The sequence below is a fragment of the Abramis brama genome (assembly GCF_963993115.1).
Source record: "Abramis brama genome assembly, chromosome: 1".
NCBI classification, from domain to species: Eukaryota; Metazoa; Chordata; class Actinopteri; order Cypriniformes; family Leuciscidae; genus Abramis; species Abramis brama.
Window position 1 is genome coordinate 30,963,397 of NC_139963.1, and position 19,947 is coordinate 30,983,343.

The 19,947-nt window shown below is 36.2% G+C and overlaps 2 protein-coding genes across 2 annotated transcripts; both read right to left on the minus strand.

The window, feature by feature from the left end:
• Positions 1 to 346: 346 nt before the first annotated feature.
• Positions 347 to 3,449, minus strand: LOC311085498 (uncharacterized protein). The gene is made up of 4 exons (XM_084118003.1): positions 3,346 to 3,449; positions 2,083 to 2,147; positions 1,440 to 1,677; positions 347 to 1,349 (listed from the first exon to the last, which is right to left on the minus strand). The coding sequence occupies exons 2-4, from the start codon at positions 2,112 to 2,114 to the stop codon at positions 1,266 to 1,268; spliced, it is 354 nt and encodes a 117-aa protein (XP_083974129.1). The 5' UTR covers positions 2,115 to 2,147; positions 3,346 to 3,449; the 3' UTR covers positions 347 to 1,265.
• Positions 3,450 to 4,000: 551 nt separating this feature from the next.
• On the minus strand, positions 4,001 to 19,318 carry abi3a (ABI family, member 3a). The gene is made up of 9 exons (XM_084117998.1): positions 18,886 to 19,318; positions 17,778 to 17,948; positions 15,209 to 15,388; positions 11,240 to 11,298; positions 10,148 to 10,243; positions 9,761 to 10,053; positions 8,350 to 8,469; positions 6,656 to 6,781; positions 4,001 to 4,989 (listed from the first exon to the last, which is right to left on the minus strand). The coding sequence occupies exons 1-9, from the start codon at positions 19,015 to 19,017 to the stop codon at positions 4,826 to 4,828; spliced, it is 1,341 nt and encodes a 446-aa protein (XP_083974124.1). The 5' UTR covers positions 19,018 to 19,318; the 3' UTR covers positions 4,001 to 4,825.
• Positions 19,319 to 19,947: the final 629 nt, after the last annotated feature.

The window sequence follows — 19,947 nt, forward strand, 5'->3', positions numbered from 1 at the left end:
CAGACACTTCTTTTATAACATTATGACAATCATTAAATTACATAGATTACATGGCACAAAAAAGGATGTTTTGAAACAGTCCCTGAGCCTCTTGAATTTAAATAGGCCTATAAAATCAAACATGTCATAAAAATGATAGTTTGATTATCATCATGTATTTTTTTAGGTCATAAGATATTCTTTCTTTCAGGGTATGAGGGCAGCACAGTGAATCAGTGTTTAAGAAGCTCATGCAGGTTAGATGAATTGGCCTAAAGAAACTGGGATAGGCTCATACGAGCCTAGAAGGGCGTATAAGGAAATAGATCACAATAGCGTATCACAGTAAATGGACAGACAAAGAGAAACTGGCAATGTGGTTTTATACAATTATATTTACTGAAATTAAAGTTATTGAAGAGGTAGATAAAAATGCTTTTGAGTTTCATTTTTCTATTTTATGTTTTACATATTATAACAAAACATGACAATTCAATATATGTGCATTTTACAGTCTATGGTGCATAACTGTGCATGCACTTTAATACAAAGCTGTATATTCACCACATGTGATATTTCAACTTTAATTTGTTTAAGTAGTTCATTTGGTTCATTTTATTGTTTATTTTATGAGTAATAAGTGCATTGCATGGTGATTAGATGCATAGTCTATGGCTTATGTCTGTGTGGGACCGTGAGGACAATGACAGGAGGTGGAGCTTCCTCTGTTGTAACAGCGCTGGACTTTGAGCTCAGGTGGAATGTGGACCATGAAGAGCGAGCTTCCAGACAGTAGGAAAGTTGGCTTATATATATAAAAAAAAATTGATCTCTTGTTAACATTTTCAGGTACATATAGTGGATATTATTAAGAGTGTGTTTATACAACATTCTTATTTTATTTTACATTAGCTATAAAATTTAGAGCAAGTCAACCATATATAGCATTTATTATAAATGAACACATTTTATTTCACAAAGTCAACAAAAAAGGTTTAGTTAGCATGTGCAAAATTTATAAATATTCACTAAACAAAACATATATACATTTTTTAACTTTTAACCAAGTTCCTTATGCTCATTGTGTGAAACAGTTCATGACCCTGTATGACGTTCAAAATCCCAAAAGAGTCACAGATTATCACATCTGTGACATTTTCTTCCTCGCTTTGCATATAGCATGAGTAGCTAGTAGTCCTTGGAAAAAGTCAGGAGAATCCCACTTTGTTTCTTATTTTTCCTTTAACCAGTCCAAGTGCTTGAGAAACTGTGTGATGATTCATGATTCATGAATGTGAGGGTGAGTTTGAGACAGATTCTGAATATGCAGGAGGGGGTTCAAGAGGGGAGGCTTCGGGCTTCAGATGTAACTGCAAAATAAATGTTGAATCCTCGTTATCTTTAAAAACATTTCAGGACAAGATTCACTCAACGATATTCGACAATATCTCCACGGTTACCTCGTGATAAGCCGGAGGGGGCTCGTGCTCGTAGAACTGTACGGTGCTGTAGCGCGGCGGCCTGTGCAGGTCATCTTCGGACAGAGAGATCGGAATGACGTACACGGACGGATGATCCACGGCTCGAGCTTGACCCTGCAGGCGCTCTATGCGCTCCTTACGGGCCCGCTGGAACATCTTACAGAAGCCAGTACAGCAAATTGTCAAAAATGCAAAGGTTATGATAGGTGCGAAGATCCTGAAACAACAACGACAGCATGAGTGAGAGTGAGCATGTGTGCTGACGTCATATTGGTGATGATAAAGAACATATTATAGAAAACTGAATGGACCATTTTCACATTTCCGGAATAAGGAAGGAAACTATAGTAAACTTTTATAAGCTACAGGTACATAATAAATATTATTATAGTTTTAAAATCTCCAAATGAGATTTTAAAAAAATCTGCTAATGCATTTTCACAAATTTCCAAAAAGTGAAAAAATATAAGATTGAAGTCAGAAGAAAGATACTTTACACACACACACAGAGAGAGACAGAGAGAGAGAGAGAGAGAGAGAGAGAGAGAGAGAGCGAGCGAGCGAGCGAGAGATTGTTTCATCACAATCTGTTTTGGAGAGCATTGAGAGCAGGTATACATACTTTATTATTATAAACTGATCAGTCATATCCATGGCAATGAAGGAATTGCCAATTCAGAAGCAACTCTGTAAGGAAATAAATTACATTTGGTGATGACAGCTTTAATTAGTCTGTGACCAATAATATAGGCCATATACATGGGATATTGAAATTGTGGGGTTTTCGCAAACTGTTGTAACTCAGGCATTATCCTATGGCAGACTGGACAGGTATGAAAAAGAAGCAAGAGCTTAATATTTATTCATATCATACAGTCTTTCATCCAACATTTAAGAGGCGGGTTTTTATTGGACAAAATGAATCTTTTAAATGAATCTTTCAAAATACCAACAAGCAAGTTAAAAACCATTTAGCACCATTCATTTATCTTAGAAATAACTTTTTTCTTTTGTAATTCAGATCCTGGAATTCCACAAAATATAATTTGTAATACGATAGGATGCTATATCACTTAAATGTTAAGAAAATACAGAATTTTCCAGGTCCTATTAGATCTTTAATGTCTTTTAATGAATGTGTGAATATTTAACTGTCTTTAACCACCATAATAAACTTTTGTAACCAAATGGGTCAAGACAATGATGCAAGATGTCTTGCTAACCGGAAATGTCCTAGTTCAGTATTGAGGACAGATGTAAAAGATAATCACTGTGTGGAGGTCAGATACATCTTCTGAAGTACAATTTTTGTTAAAGAACTATAGGCTTTAAACACAACATATTGTCAATTTCCATTCATCATTTGCCATTTACTGTAAGCCAGGGCCACCAAGGTCATCTATCTATGGAATGGCCAACTCATGGTCACAAAAAACTGGCCCCAGACCCTTTTACATTTAGTGAACTGTAGGCCCATAGCAACTCAGGAGGGTCCTGAGATTTTTGTGCTATACACACACTCCTTCAACACACATCAAGAAACCCTTCTACTGACACTATAAAAGCATGTTGATTTCTCCTTTTTTCACTGAATTCCAGTAGTGTTTTAGACAACACCTGTCATTTCCAGCGATCAAAAGAATCAGAGAATCTCAAAATAAAAGAAACTCTTGACAATATAAAAAAAAGGTTTGAACTGTGGAAAACTTCTGCCCTCAACATTAGGATACAGATCAATATATTTATACAAGCCCAGTCACATGTCTGTGATATTCTACTAGCATAGGTGAACATCTTACACACTTTATTTATGTAGTAAGTGAATTTATTTCTTAAATCAAGCGGGTTTTTAAGCACCTGACTGAAAAACAAATAAAAGTCTTACCTGAAAGAACGCAGGCGATTATGGCAAAACTGTTGACTCTGTGTGCACTGCTCTGAGTCTTATCCGAGGGAGGGTTTATAGTGCTGATAGTGAAGTTTGAACACTTTTATGGTGACTGTCTGGTGTTTAAAGACACAGCACTTATCACGTGTTTCCTGTAGCAGGACATTGTCTTTTCATTTTAATCACAGAAGTGTTCCTCATTATTTGTTTTTGTTTATTAGAAGAAGATGCTTTTTCACTTTTTACCTCAATTTATCATTAAAGAACAGTCATTATATTGTCTCTCCCTGTTGAAAATGAAAGCTTAGATCAACATGCATTTCCAGGTTGCAAGTCCAGGCTGCACTGTAAAAACTTTATGCATAATTGAAAAAATTAAGTTATGTGAACTTGACAATTCCACATAACTTATTTTTTTCAGTTACGCATGAAGTTTATTATCAGGTTAAGTCAACTGGTCATTTTTTACAGTGTGGTTTGTGTTGTTTTGGTTTTGGAACAGCTGGTGAAGCAGCATATACTTTCTGGCAAAGATTGAACAAGGAAGTCTTACTATTTAATCCAGTAAAGATGCCTGGTTGGGACCAGCATCCAAAACATTATTTGCTGTCTACAAATGCCTCCAAATTATGTGGAAATAAAGAGGGACACATTTAGATTGACAAACTTTGGACAGTTTAATATCTTTCATCAACATGAAATAAACATTGTGAAACAGTCTAAAAGAGAATAAAAAATGAAAATAATAAGGCTACTGGTGCTTATGAGCCAGATCATCATGAATGAACAAGGCAAAATATATTTGTATAAGGAGTGGATAGTTATAATTGACATAAAACAAATCAAACCTTATTCCCAGACATCAATGTTAACAGTTTATTGATTCTATGGAATGTAAACACTAACTTGGTATCATGAAATTGTGACTGAATTGTGTATTAACAGATTTCAATCACTTACTAGGGGGAAATACTGCATTTGCTGGGGAATCAATAAAATGTTATCAATTTATCATGAGTAATAAAGGTTTACAATTAGAAGACTAAATTATATTACACAAATATATTATTTCATTATTTACTCTACACAATTTAAACAAATATGTTTACAGAATTAACAAATAACCATCCACTATCTACTTCTTTGTGAACTAGTGTACAAAAACTGTTTCTTAATATGTGGTACATTTAGATTATAACTTAAAGTCCTGAGAAATCAATTATCATTATCATCATCATTATGAAAGAGCAAAGTACACTTTAAAATAGGAGAGGCTTTACATGTCCACACAAACTCCTCTCTGCTGGAAACATCAGTCAGCATGTTAGGGATTTTCTAAAACTTCAACATAGCATAAAAGCATTTCAACAGCTCTCAACAGCCAATCGTTTCACCGTTTCACCTGATAAAATGCGAATACAAGATGCCTTATATGTCTAATAATTGTTTTACTAACATTCTGTATTCTTATGGCCAGTTAAGCGGTGGACTCCACATAGTTGCCAGGAAAATAACCCTTCACTCCATTCAGAACCCCCTCACACCAGCCATCCTCTGTCCTGCTGGTGAGGTAGATGATGTCCCCCTCCTGAAAGACCAGGTCACCTGGGTTGCCTGTGTCGTAGCTGTATAGTGCCACCACTTGGTAGGAAAAAGAGTTACGATGGAAAATCAGTCCCTGTAGGTATCTCACATTCTGAATGTCATGACCAGTGGTGGACGAAATACTCAAATCAGGTGTTGAGTAAAACTGTAATAAAATAATACTCCAGTAAAATTATTAAATGTAAAAAGTACTGATTTTTTGCAATACTCAAAATACGTGTGTGTGTGGGGGGGGGGGGGGGGGGGGGGGGCACACACAGACAGAGCTTAAATAGTTTACAGCTCAGTCTGACATCATTATGATTTATTATGAATTGTGAAGTGGCCAACACTAGTCAATAAGAAAGGTTATGCAGACACTCAATATGTATTGATCTGCACATCAGAAAACAGGCGTCACATGTTAACATTTTTAGAAAAAAGCTATGCTAACATGCCAGTTGTCTATCATTTGAAACTGCTATGGAAGCAGGAAATGCATGGGCTTTCATTTGTGTTATTTTAATGTTCTGCTTAGTTTTCACCTAAAATCTTCCCTGTTCAGACACAGTGATACACAAATGTGGACATGTGCACATTCAAGCATTTCAAACAATGGGCTTAAACAGCTCGCCCTTTTACAAGCAGATTTAGTTCACAAACAACTGACAGCTGTGATCTAAATCTGATTTTCATTTACAATAATAAATCCTAAAATTTAGACTTAAAATGTACTTTTCGAGCCATCAGTCGCGTGCGCACTCACGCCCAGAGGATCTCGCGTTCTCGGCACATTTTGAGTCTGATTTGTGAATTCATCCAATTGTTGACTCAAGAACTGATGCAATTGGATCAATCCAATTCATTGTACAGTGTGATTTTCGAACAGATTTTACAGGCTAATTGAAAAGAATCAGTTCACGAATCGGACACAGGGGTGGGTGATGATTTCTTCAGTTCAAAACAACGAGTAATGACATGTTTCGATAAAACGTAGTGGAGTAAAAAGTATGATATTATGCTTTGGAATGTAGTAAAGTAAAAGTAAATGTTTCTTAAAGTCCCCCTGTAATCAATAATTGTATCCCTTAGAACTCTACTTTGATCACCAAAATGACACATTTAAAAGTTTTTTCCTTAAGAAAAAATTCTTCATGCCTTAAAATGTAACTTTACACCCTTGCCTCATTTATACGCGGTTCTATAAATATGCAAATTAGCCCCGCCCCCACTCACTCGCACCAGCTCAGAGATCCACTCGTTGATGATCACAAGTTGATGTGATTGGTTACGAGGTAGTTTGTGAAACACCAACGATTTCAAACCGCGTTTTTGAGACTGTATTTGGTTCACTGTAGTTTTAAAGAAAAAATACTAAGCAATGGTGTAGACTTATGAACTACTGACATAGTTTGTCTTAAAGCATATTAAAAACACCACATAGACATATAAACAACATTAAATACTGGATTTTCACCACAGGGGGACTTTAAAATAAAAAATATTGAGATAAAGCACAGATTCCTGAAAAGTTTTATTAAGCTACTGTCCACCACTGGTCAGTACAAAATTATCTCGGAAACCTAAAATGTCAATACAATCATTGTAAACACCTAATTACAAAATACCAAAGTCTTGCTATTATGATACTGATTAACAATGCAAATTCTTTAGCTCTCTAAAAAAAATTTGTTTGACCAAAATTAGTCAACATTGAGCCTACCTTTCTCCAAATAGTCGGCTGGTGCAGATATGTCGTAATCAACAGGGGGAGGTAACGGGGGCATATCCTCATAGTTGTCAAAACCATCTACTGGTGGTGATGGGGGCGGTGCTGGAATCTCAAGGTCTAAATGTGCATCGACACACAATGTTAACACATATAGACAACACTAGAGCAAATGCACCTTTGTCGTCACAAGCGAAGTGTGTGAGTTCTGCGCTACAAGCCACATCAAACAAAATTGTGAAAACAATAATTTTTTTCCGCTTCAAACACATGGAAGACCACACAGGCAATCGATCATGATAAAAATTATAAAAATGCATTATCCCCGTGGGTGTCCATATGTCTGAAAAGAACAATTATGTTTGCAATTCCATTTGTTTACAGTACAAATTACACACTTCACATATAAAGGAATAGTTCACCAAAGATAAAAACAAAAATCCATCATATGGCTTCAGATAATTTGGAATATAGTGCACCAGTGTTGTTAATAGCTATTTTATTATTAATACTTTGAATTATCTTTTATTTTTACATTTCAGTTTTCATTTTAAGTTTTAGTAACTTTGTGATTTCGTAATTAAAAAAAAAAGTATTTATATTTGAATTTTTTATTTTAGTGTTTTTAGTACTTCAACTTAAAATAAATGCAAGTTTTTCATGTAATATTTATATTTTATTTTAACAACACTATAGTGCATAAATTGCATGGATTACTTCTATCATGCCTTTTTGTAGCTAAAAATCAAACAGGCTTGGATTAACAGTGAGAAAATGATGACAGAATGTTCATTTTTTGGCTGAACTATCCCTTTAAAATCATCAGACTCATCTGAGTTTTCAAAAGAGAGATCTAACTTCGTTGAGGATGTAGATCGAGTGTGGATCCTGTTGCATGCCAGAATGGCGTGATACGAGGTCGAATTATATGCTGGCTTGGCTCGATGAAGAGCAGATTGAGGGAAGTGGCAAATATTGAGGAAGAGAAGAGCATCAGACAGCAATGCGCCACACTTACCCAGGTGCTCTAGGCGAGCAGGGATCCTGCACAACGGGCTGAACGAAGCAGGCGGAGCCAGAGGAGGCGGGTATGGAGGGGGTGGGGGTATCATGACTGACAGGTGTTCATAAAGAGAAGTGCGATGAAATGTTTAACTAATATGAACAGATTAGAGATGTCTTCAAGGGCCAGATAATAAGAGTGATTCAATTTTAACTAAAAGAGTCTTTGAAATGTCGAATGTTTTTGGTATGTCGTATCAACATTTTTGGCCTCAAAAAGAGGAACTACCAATGAACTGTAATGAATCAGGTTTTAGGAATGAGCGGGGCCTTACGTGATTGAGCAGAGGGCAGAAAAAGCGAGCGTGTGTACAGCGAGCGAGCGCTGGGGCCCATGCGGACCCTCAGAGAGAGAGAGCGAGAGCTAGGAGGATGGCGTCGCACTCGTGACCGGCGAGAACGCGGAGCTGAGTGAGAAGAGAGAGACAAGTGTGAAAATAAAAGCATAGAGAATAAAAGCTCACAGAAACAAATACCAGCAACACCAAGATTAAGAGCAAAGGCTGGCTGTAACAGAAAGCAAACATGTGATCATTCAAAGCATTTTGAAGCGAGACACAAAGCATCAAACAAAACAAAATACCACGTTTGAACAAACATACGCTTTGATTTGGACATTTTTGTACCTTCAAAGTTCTCTTCATCAGGCATAGGCGGTGGGGTTGGAAGGTCAAGGCCATCAGGGGCTGGTGGAGGAGGCATGTCACTGGGAGCTTCTGGTAGAGGAAATCCATTCTCCTCGGCCACTAGACAAAACATTTCTTTATTCAATTCTATTATTCTATTTTTACACTATTGTCATTGGATTATTTTCCTCTGGCTCCACTGCAGCAGCATCCATATACTGTATGCCTACTGATCGGATTGTATTTTTACTACACACATGCATACTTATAGAACATACTTTCTTTTTATTTATTTTTGTGTGTATAATGTATTATTTTTTATTTGTTTTATTTAATAATATGTAGGTTAGCCTAGTAAATCACAGGTTTTTAAGAGTAAGTTCTTACACTCGCAGCTCAAGTCCTAACCAGTCTGTCTACACTGAACATGAAACAGCTGAGGAACGTGACGCAAACACAACCATCAGATCATATTTAATGTTTAATGCACAGTTACACTACCCTTCAAAAGTTTGGGGTCAGTAAGATTTTTTTGAAAGAAACTAATCATTTTTTTCAGCAAGGACACATTCAATTGAGTTATTTATGTTACAAAATATTTCTATTTCAAATAAATGCTGTTCTTTTGAACTTTCTTTCTATTCATCAAAGTATCCTAAAAAATAAAAATTTTGTTTCCAGAAAAATATCAAGCAGCACAACTGTTTTCAACACTGATTTGAATAATAAACATATCTTGAGCCACAAATCAAGATTTTAGAATGATTTCTGAAGGATTATGTGATACTGAAGACTGGAGTAACGATGCTGAAAATTCAGCTTTGCCATTACAGGAATAAACCACGTTTTTAAATATATTGAAATAGAAAACAGTTATTTGAAATTGTAATAATATTTCACAATATTACTGTTTATACCGAATTTTGTTCAAATAAATAGAGCCTTGGTGAGAATAAGAATCTTCCCATTAGTTCCCCTTAGCATGAATTGACATTGGCAATGAGTAACTTATTACAGTATAAAATAACGGTTCGTTGTTAGTTCATGTTAACTCATGTCTGTTAAACAATATTAACAGATACAACTTTTGATTTTAATAATGTATAAAATGTAAATGTTGAAATTAACATGAACTAAGATTAATAAATGCTTTAGAAGTATTTTTCATTGTTAGTACATTTTAACTAATGTAGTTAACTAGTACCGTCAACAAATGGAACCTTATTGTAAACCAAAAAATCCTACCGACCTGAAACTTTTGACTGGTATTGTATGTGGAGCGGCTGGTAAGGACAACAAATGTATTGCTCCTTGCTTTATCATGTCACATCTAGATGGCATATGGCGTAACCTCCTGAAACCTTTGAATGTCCTGCCATGTTGATTGATCTGTCAGTCAGCACAAACTAACCTGTTTCAAGAGGTGGAGCTGGTGGAGGAGGTGGTGGTATGGTTATCAGGCTGCTGGGATCAGAAGTATTGACTGAAGCAAGCATGGGTGGAGGTGGGGGGATGTCGGTACAGTCAAAGGGAGGAGGTGGAGGTGGATCAGTCATCTGCCCGTGATCCTTTTCACCCTCTGCCTCCATCAGTGGGGGTGGAGGGGGTGGTCCTTCATCCAGCAGCGTGCGGATGATGTCACCATCAGGGCTGGTGGGCCAGCTGGGCACTACAGGGGGCGGCACGGCTTTCCCAAAGCTCGAACTGCGGTGATGGGAGAAATCCAGTTATGAAAACTGATACAGATGTGACGTTAGGATTATACTCAGGAATGATAAAACACTTTATGAGCTCTTACGCAATAGACTTGTCATTAAGTGAAGTGAGGGACGCTCCATGAGACAGAGTGGGAGCCATAGGACACTGGACAGGCTCTGGAGGACGGCTGCCTCGACTTGATGATCATGCACACACACAAACACATAATGAGCTGTCAAATAGTTAATATTAGACATGTACTTCTGTATTTTATGCAGAAAGCCTCTAAAAAGACACGTGCATGTCTCATGTACTCGTGCTGAGAAACTAACGCTACCACAATGCAAGCCTTGTTGCTTTCAGGCAGTGCAAAGAGGGGAAGTGGGTAGAACAAAACTAAAATCACTTCCTGGAGAAAGGCCCTCCAACTGAGAAAGAAGAGGAACAAAGGCCTGAGAATGAGGGTTTAGTTTGAGTATATCTGATTTCATCCGAATTTTCTTTTTTATGAACAACAGAGACATTTTCGTGGAGAATCTAAACCAGAATAAAAGGAAATGTAATGAGTAGCATGATAGTTTGTATTAGGGTGGCTGCGGTCATGTGGGCACGTCAGGAGAATGAATAAATGTAAACGGCATTCTCACACAGGATGCATACTGGTGATCAAAAACTGGTAGACACTGCATAACAGAATGAAAATTCCTCGAGAAATGTTTTTAAAATTAAACAGCATCACAGCACTCATGGCACAAGATGCTAAAAAAAATAGCCCGACACTTTGTAATGGTCAATCCCTTAAAGCACATTCTGTAATTCTTGTTATTAAGAATGGTTTTCATTGACTGAAATAAAGCTGAAATAAAATACAAATCTTGGATGAAAAACTTAAAAAATGAAAATGAGAAATGTTTAACCTGGCAAATAACTGAATTAAAATAAGCTGAAGTACTAAAATTACTAAAACTGAAATAAAAATAAATTAAAGTTAAATAGAATTTTTTTTTTTTTAAATCCTAAAAATTACAAATCCACATAACACACTTACATTTAAATGCAATTAAAATGAAAACTGAAAATATTCAAATAAAAGCAAATTCAAAATCTAAATAAATTCTATAACAGTATTTAAATAATACTAAAATCACACTCGCCCTGTGTGAACAGGCCCTAACATGTGAAACAGATGTACCTCAGCGTGCTGCCGCTCCGTGTCATCGTAGCTGTTTTTAACTGTGGCTGGCCAGAATCCTGAAAACAACAAATCTGATGATTAGCAATTTGTAGATTGAACTTAATTATAATATCAAAACAAAAACAATCTACCTGACCACCCTGACTCCTTTCTATTAGCATTATCTGTTTCCCTTAATATTCCAATAGGGGACTTTAGGGAAACCAGTGTGAAAACATTTAATATCTCTGTAATTCTTTTTGATGATGCTAGTAGCACAGAACTCACACACTTCAGCTTTACAGGTGAAATATGAGGTAAATAAATACAATTATATTTGAAGAGTTCAGATGCAAAAGCCTCTAAGTGCCATCTGAACTCTTCTTCTAGAATGATCATTTTTATCAAGCTTGTATATTAAAGTTGAGTAATTTCACTTAAATTACCTATTAATTGTCATTTAAGTGAAATTACTAAACTTAAAGAATGATATAAATGATCATTCTAGAAGAAAATTTCAGATGGCACTTAGAGGCTTTTGCATCTGAACTCTAACCAAAAATTAGGGTCAGCAAGATTTTATTTTTTTATTTTTTATAAGTCTATTCTGGTCACCGAGGCTTAATTTATTTGATCAGTAATATTGTGAATTATTATTACAATTTCAAGGCATCAAGTTCAAGGCATTGACGCTTGCTTACAGATCTATCACAGGCTCAGCTCCCTCCTACTTTCACTCACTCCTACAAGTCTACATCCCTACCAGAAGCCTACGATCGGTCAACGAGCGACGTCTCGTGGTTCCATCACAGAGAGCCACAAAATCACTTTCCAGAACATTCTCATTCACAGTTCCATGCTGGTGGAATGCTCTCCCCACCCTCATCCGGAATGCAGAATCCCTGACAACCCTTCTCTTCCGTGAGCACTTAACCTCATTAAAAAAAAAAAAAAAAAACCTTTCCTTTTCCTTTATATCCTACCTTTCCTTTTCCCTTATGTCCTCGCTTATGCTACTCTGAACAATGCCTGAACTTCGTATTTTGTGCACTTCTTGCGTTGTTATTTGCCTCTTCACGATGACTCGCTTAATTTAGTCCTAATTTGTAAGTCGCTTTGGACAAAAGCGTCTGCTAAATAACTAAATGTAAATGTAAATTTCAAATCACTGTTTTCTAGGTTTGAAACATATTTTATTCCAGTGATGTCAAAGCTGAATTTTCAGTATTGTTACTCCAGTCTTCATAGTCACATGATCCTTCAGAAATCATAATAATATGATGATTTGCTGCTCAAGAAACATTTATTTTATTATCAATGTTGAAAACAGTTGTGCTGCTTAATATTTTTGTGGAAACCATGATACACCATAATTGAATGCACCCTTGCTGAAAAAAACAACAACGTACTGATCCCAAACTTAGTGCTTATAATAAATGTATGATTAAAACAATAACATCTCAAATGAAAAACTACCTTCTGCAAGTATAAAAATATGTGTTTGTGCTTATGAGTATATGCACAGTGTAAGACTTGGTGTGTGTGTGCTAACTTGATACACTTTCTAAATATGGATGTGCTTCACCAGTCTTCTGTGGCAAGTGGATTCCTGTGAAAGTCTGCTAAATGCTATCAGAGGTGGACAGTAACAAAGTACATTTACTTGAGTACTGTACTTAAGTACACTTTTTGAGTATCTATACTTTACTTGAGTATTATTTTTTCTGGAAACTTTTTACTTTAACTTCACTACATTTGAAAGACAAATATCGTACTTTTTACTCCACTACAATTCTGTCAAGGTCCTTGAGTAGATAGTAGTAACGTCAGTCAGGGGATGATTTTGGTTGGAAATGAAAGTCAGATTGACGTCAGAAACCGACTGATGTTGGTTTCTGACGTCAACCCGATTTTCGTTTTCAACCACAATACAACGTCTGTCCAACGTTGGAGATTAAAGGAGAACTCCGGTCAATTTTAACATTGAGCTCATTTTTTTGTAAATTTGGAGTGCTGTCAGTACAGAGAACAACGACAAAAATCGGTGTTGCCTACACCGTGTTATCCTCTTTTTAAAATTTGCACCCTGTTGACTTCAATGGGGCATATTTTAAACCTGCTTTTACCCTCTTAACATCCTTGATGTGTCATTACAAGTGCACAACCAATGTGAGTGATTCCTTTAGAGTGAACACGGGTGAATCTGACTGCAGTAGATGTGAAAGATATGAATAAAAATGAAGTTAATTCGGCCAGCGCACATACCTGTATTTACATCCTGTTTTCGGTTGAAGTCCAAAGTAGTCGATTGTCGAGTTCACACGCATATGTTTAGTTACCTATGATCACGCGCGTGAACTCGACAATCGACTACTTTGGACTTCAACCGAAAACAGGATCTAAATACAGGTATGAGCGCTGGCCGAATTAACTTCATTTTTATTTTCACATCTACTTCAGTCAGATTCACCCGTGTTCACTCTAAAGGAATCACTCACATTGGCTGGGCACTTGTAATGACACATCAAGGATGTTAAGAGGCTAAAAGCAGGTTTAAAATATGCCCCATTGAAGTCAACAGGGTGCAAATTTTAAAAAGAGGATAACACAATGTAGGCAACACCGATTTTTGTCGTTGTTCTCTGTATTGACAGCACTCCAAATTTACAAAAAAATGAGCTCAGTGTTAAAATTGACCGGAGTTCTCCTTTAATATCAGTCCGGCGTTGGATTCTGACATCAACCTGATTTTCATTTTCAATGTTGGGTTTGGTCTTCAAAATTTTGTCATTGTTTTGGTGCACACTAGCTTATAGATAACAGTAAGGTTAACATATTCATACTAAAAGACAAAAAAACTTTAAATAGGGCACTATTTGAGGGAACAGCCATTTGGGTGTCCGAAACCATTGTGGACGTTATTGAGTGACTTATTCAATCTCACATTCAATCCCACTACTGAAACTGTGTTCTAGAAATAAATGTGATATTGATATGAGGGTAGGCAGGCATAGATTCAGAGGCATAAGGTACTGTAAGTATTACACACAACAATGCAACAATAATAAAACAATGCATTGACATTTACTTTTGATACTTAAGTAGTTTTAAAAACAAGTACTTCTGTGCTTTTACTTAAGTAAAAATCGGTCTTTACAACTTTTACTTGTAACGGAGTAATATTTGACCAGAAGTATCTGTACTTTCACTCAAGTAAGGAAGTTGTGTACTTTGTCCACCTCTGCATGCTATACAGACCTAGCAGGGTATCAATGAGCTAGCTTAGCATGAGTAGCACCAAGTAAAGACTGTAGCTGCTTTTCCCACGCTGCTTAGTGGCTGGTAGCCAAATGTGTGTTTGTTTTTGAGGGAAAGAGGAGTGTAAAGGAGGTAGGAAAAGAGAGTAATCTGAATGTGCCTTTGCTCTGAGTTTGTGTGCACTGTTAATTGGTCAGACTAACTGTTTTATAACAGGATGTGGTCAAGTGTGTGACACGAAGAGATACTCTATTTTGTTACCATTTTGATTTTTATTTCGAACTGCTATGAAGGGAAGAAATGAAAAGTTCCATGCTGAAACAGCTAAATGTTTTATCTTAAAGATTCTTGACACCATTAATCATTGTAACACTTGGTAAATGTAATCCTGGCTTATGTTGTTCCATGTGTCACACTATTTATACTTTACCCTAGGTTAGAAAATAATACTGAATAGACAAGTGTTTCACACTGTACAATTGTAAACCCTGGGTTAACATTGTTATTTGCACAGCACGCAACATGTATTTTTCGTTCCACTTAATATATTTCCTTTTACATTACATCACTGAAACTGTTCAAGGCACATGGATATTTAAGCACTAAGGCAGATTCTGGTTGGTTGTCTTGATAATTAACTTACTGTAACACACTGTATACCTCTGACACCACAATATGGGGGGTTAACCATGCTCTGTACCCACTTCATGAGATTGTGTGTGTGCTCACCTTCACGCCATGGCCAACAGAGTCCAGGCTGGAGAAAGAGATGGGTGTGCGGGAGTACTTGAGCTTGGCTTCTTTATTTTTTGCAGGGGGGACAATCTTATGACTGCGTGAAACCCTCTTGGCAACTGTGAAAGCGCCAATCTCTCTGCGGGCCACCTTCTCCCTGTGCATGTCCACTGTCTGTATACAAGCAGAGAGATTGGGAAAAGTGACACCTGGAATTCTCCTCTAAAACAACATTTTGGTAGAAATCTTCACAATCGACATGCTACAATATCACTCATTAAACCGCAGCCTTATCTTGATTCTGATTGGTTATCGCTGCATTCTGCAGTCAGATTTTGTTGTTGCTGATACATTTAATGATTAATATTAAACATGAAAAACATTTTTTAAAACACTATGTAACCCATGTATTTTTTATTAATTTATTAACTAACATAAAATTTTATATTTTGGTAACACTTTATTTTACAGTGTCCTTTTTACATAATGTTACATGTAGTTGCTATAATAATACCAGTAATTATTACAAACCCTAATCCTACCTTAACCCTTTGGTAAGTACATGTTGTTAATTAATATTACTCAGTACCTAAATATATAAATACAATGTAACAATGACACCTTAAAATAAAGTGTGACCAATTTTCTTTACTAATTTTATTAATCATGAATTAGTTCACAAAGCAATTAGCTATTAATGTTACATCTGCCCATTTAACGGGCATTATTATCTAAACCACTAAAACCCTTAAAAATAGTTTTTTTCATTGAAATAAAGCTGAAATAAAAATTAAAAATAGATATTAGATGAAAAATCTAAAGAAAAATTAGTAATGTTGCCTTGGTAGCTGACTGAAATAACATAAGTTGAACTGAAGTGCTAAAATTACTAAAACAGAAATAAAATAAAAAACGAATAAAAATGACAAAAGATCATAACATAATTACTGGAAATTATAAAAGCTTATTCAAAATAGTAATACATATTAAAATAGTACACAAACTACTAAAATAACACTGTCAACTGGACTATATTAAAACATCTGGCTAAATATAAACTAAATATAACCGTAAGCATAATCTTATGGTATTTACATCCACCACAGCCTAAATCTTATCGCTGTTTAGGCTGTTCCAACACACTCAATCCCCTCAGTAAAGGTTTAGTCAGTGATGTAGGAGGAACTGGAAGTCTCGCTATGACATTAGATTCTTCCTGAAATATGTCAATCTGGCTTTCCTCTGTGGGCACTCAGATAGGGTGAGAAGGATCAGTATTACTCCAGGCCTGCTTGTTACAGCTCTTCTTGGGCACAGGGCAGACAATAGAGAACATCAATCAGCGTTCAAACTTTGCTTCTGAGCGAGAGAACAGTGGCCCTTTCATTCCAAGTCTGGGATCTGGCTCACCCCCTCTCTGCCCTGCCTCAGGTGACCTGGTTAGGCAGGCTGGGCACGGAGCGCACTGGAATGCTGCTGTGCCGCAGTGAGAGGAGCCAAGGGAACCGAGGGGCAAGGGGGGCCCTGGTGGCATGGAGTATTATCACCCGGGTGACAGGGGGCCCCAAACAGTGACCACCTACACTGAGCTTTGGGACATTTCTACAACAGCCCTCAGCACTTTACAGTAGGAAATCCTCCTTCACCAAGAGACCAAGAGCGGTTTTGCAATCAAGCATGTTATTACCATGTTTGCCAAGCAGTAATAACAGAGAAACCCTTTTTGAAACCTTTCACAGATTCATGTTCAGTTCAAATGTAAACTCAAGGCTATAACAATCATAATCGTTTAAAAGTCTTATCAGCAGGATTGTGTGTCACTAAATTTTATTGAGTGCTTTTTGAATTCAATTCAATTACTGAATTTAAATTGAGATTGAAAACATGATGAAAAATTGCAATTTGAAACTGAATATAAGTAATGTAAATGTAAAGAAATTAATACAAATGCTGTAAATATAGTTTTTAATAAAACATATAATTTTCTATATAAATTACCCATAAATGTTATCATAACAACATATATAGTTTTTCCAGGAACAAACAAAAACTTTTATTTAACTTTTATTTTTCATTTTATGGACTATGATGGAATAGATTAAAATGACAATATTTATGAATGACAATAAGTATTCTGTGGATGCGATAAACATTTTGTGGTGATGTATGAGTTGATGTACAGAGGTAATTGTTTTGACATACTGATGTTTAGAGAAATATTGGGAAACAAATAGGTATTGATGTTTTGCAAAACTTGAACTTGTAATGAACTGATCATTATCATAGTTTAGAGACCAAACCTTGTACCCATATATAATTACTAAGGGAAGTAAGGAACCAGCACATGCACAACTTCCTTTTTTTTTTAAGAAATGAAAATCGACATTGTGAAGCCGACAAAGTTCATATAGTCAGTATGATAGGACTTAACTGCTTTACACTGATAATAATGACTGTATCGTGATCATATGATCAAAATAACAAACATGTTCTGAAGTATCGCAAAATATTTGACTGTATATATTCCAGTCTCCCTAAAAGAAAGAGAGGAAGGGGCCGATACCTGTCCGATCTGGTTGACGGACGACTCTATCTTGCGGAGCTGCAGGGTCTGTGCATCCAGAAGCTTGAGCACATTGCTGGCCAGAGAGCTGATCTGATAGGCCACACTAGCCAAAGACTGAGCAGTGAAGGCCTTGGTCTCCTCCAGAGCTTTGCTGGTGTCATTTCCAGACTGCAGAGGTAGAAACATCCGTTAAACAGACATGACACGCTTCAAACAGGTTCATTTTACTTCGTCTTAATGTACTTTATTACTAGCTGTCATTGTGTTGCATGCAATACATGATCTCATTTTACATCCTGTCGCAAAAAAAAAAAAAAACCGGAACAAATAGTTTTGTATACAAGTGTGTTTGTAGCCAAATGCAGTTAGGCTACTTTCATTTTCTGTTCTTCTTTCCACTGACTTCTATTGTGTTTATAATGTGCCAATTATATAAGTTATACTTTAAGGCTTAATCCTACAACTCACACAAACCTTTTTGCATTTTTAGATTTTTAGACATTAGTTTACTAAGCAATTTCCGTCTCTGAGACCGCTGACAGGTGATTACAAGTTTTACTCTTTGTGGGGAGTCAGATTTGGTCTCGACTGCAAGGAAGAAGACATACTTGCTTCATCTTCTCACTTGTATGTGTTCCTTCCTGCCTGAATTACAAGAACATGCACATTTATATTGAGCAACCTTTTAAATACGAGTATACGCAGGTAAAAGTAAAAGTTCCACAGTTTTCAATCTGTTTGTACAAAGTGGGAAAGTCAGTATAGCCTACTGAGAGGCTCCAAACACTCGGTAAAATAAATACTATACAATTTGATCAGGTAGAGGAATTATGAAAGGGTGCAAGATATTGTCACGCGTTTTTAAAGTTGAATTTCTATTAACTTGAACGCCACGTTTTAGAGACGCGAGCGCAACGCGTCTCTGTAGCGCGTTTTACACAGAAAAACCCTTACATTTATAATGACGTCACTTAAGTATGCTATTACAGTGTTTAATTACATTAATTGAATTAAGTTAAGTTGTTGTTTTGTAAATGACACGTCTCGTCATTTTTAACAGTCTCAGACTGAATATGTGTTACGTTAAGCTGTGTCAGCATCTTACCTGCAGGTAGTTGCTCTCGCAATACTTCGCTACTTCGTGTAAATTGTTGTAGTTGTCTAAAAGTGCTTTGCGAGCAGAGGGGGCATCCTCAAGTATTTTTGTAACTTCTTCGCCGTAGTTTTGATCCTTCATTGCGCGGTGGAATGATAGACCGTTGAAGAACAACTCCGGAAACCTCCGTGCGACAGCAGACTACTGATATCTGTCAGTCAGACCCCATCCGCCACTGCCTTCCTCTGTCATCAGTTCTCCTTTGATGCTGCAAGCACATATCTACTCATGGGGTGTATGTGGAAACGAGGAGCTTTGGATGCCATTTTATATTTAAACCCCATTTACATTTAAAACAGTAAGCAATAATTTAGCAGCTAAAGTGACTAGTTCAAGAAACATAATAGCATACTACACATACTAATACTGCGGTTTTATTACTGCTACTTTCATGGTGGAAACACGCCCTCTAGCGATTGTATCGATTGTTACCATGTGTCTATAAAAGTGAACTAAGAGAAGAATAGACAGCTTTAAAAATCTAAAACCCCGGTTTCACAGACAAGGCTTAAAGGGTCATGAAACCCCAAATCAGTTTGGTCATGGCCCCACTGTTTATTTAAACCAGAAAATAAAAGAAACCTTTACATAATAATAATAATAATAAATAAATAAAAAACTTACATTGTAAAATGAATTACTTACATTTCTAGGGCACAAATCATTAGAACATTTGTGACAGTGACATTAACCATGTATAGCACTTTTTAATCATGTAAAACAGTAGAAAAGTAATGTGAATTACTAATAATAAATATTATTTTTCCTATGCTGATCTTTAAAATATTTATTGTGTAGAAATTGTGAGCAAATATATATATATATATTTTTCTTTCTTACCCAGTAAATCACAAATGACTGGAAAAGTCATGTGAATTCATTTGTTTAATAAAGAACATTCACCTTTTAAAACTTCTGGAATTCTAAAATTGCATATATATTGTAATACAAAAACATTATATCCATTTTATATTAACATTATATATAACTTTAAGACCCTCATTGTACAGT

What these genes read in the sequence shown, in the direction of transcription:
- LOC311085498 (XM_084118003.1), bottom strand. Translation starts at nt 2,114, where the DNA reads ATGGATATGACTGATCAGTTTATAATAATAAA. An exon ending in GATCAGTTTATAATAATAAA is followed by an intron (nt 1,678 to 2,082) that starts GTATGTATACCT and finishes TTGTTGTTTCAG; the next exon opens with GATCTTCGCACCTATCATAA. An exon ending in CCCCTCCGGCTTATCACGAG is followed by an intron (nt 1,350 to 1,439) that starts GTAACCGTGGAG and finishes TTTATTTTGCAG; the next exon opens with TTACATCTGAAGCCCGAAGC.
- abi3a (XM_084117998.1), bottom strand. Translation starts at nt 19,017, where the DNA reads ATGAAGGATCAAAACTACGGCGAAGAAGTTACAAAAATACTTGAGGAT. An exon ending in CTGTTGGCCATGGCGTGAAG is followed by an intron (nt 11,299 to 15,208) that starts GTGAGCACACAC and finishes TGTTGTTTTCAG; the next exon opens with GATTCTGGCCAGCCACAGTT. An exon ending in AGCTCCACCTCTTGAAACAG is followed by an intron (nt 8,470 to 9,760) that starts GTTAGTTTGTGC and finishes TGTTTTGTCTAG; the next exon opens with TGGCCGAGGAGAATGGATTT.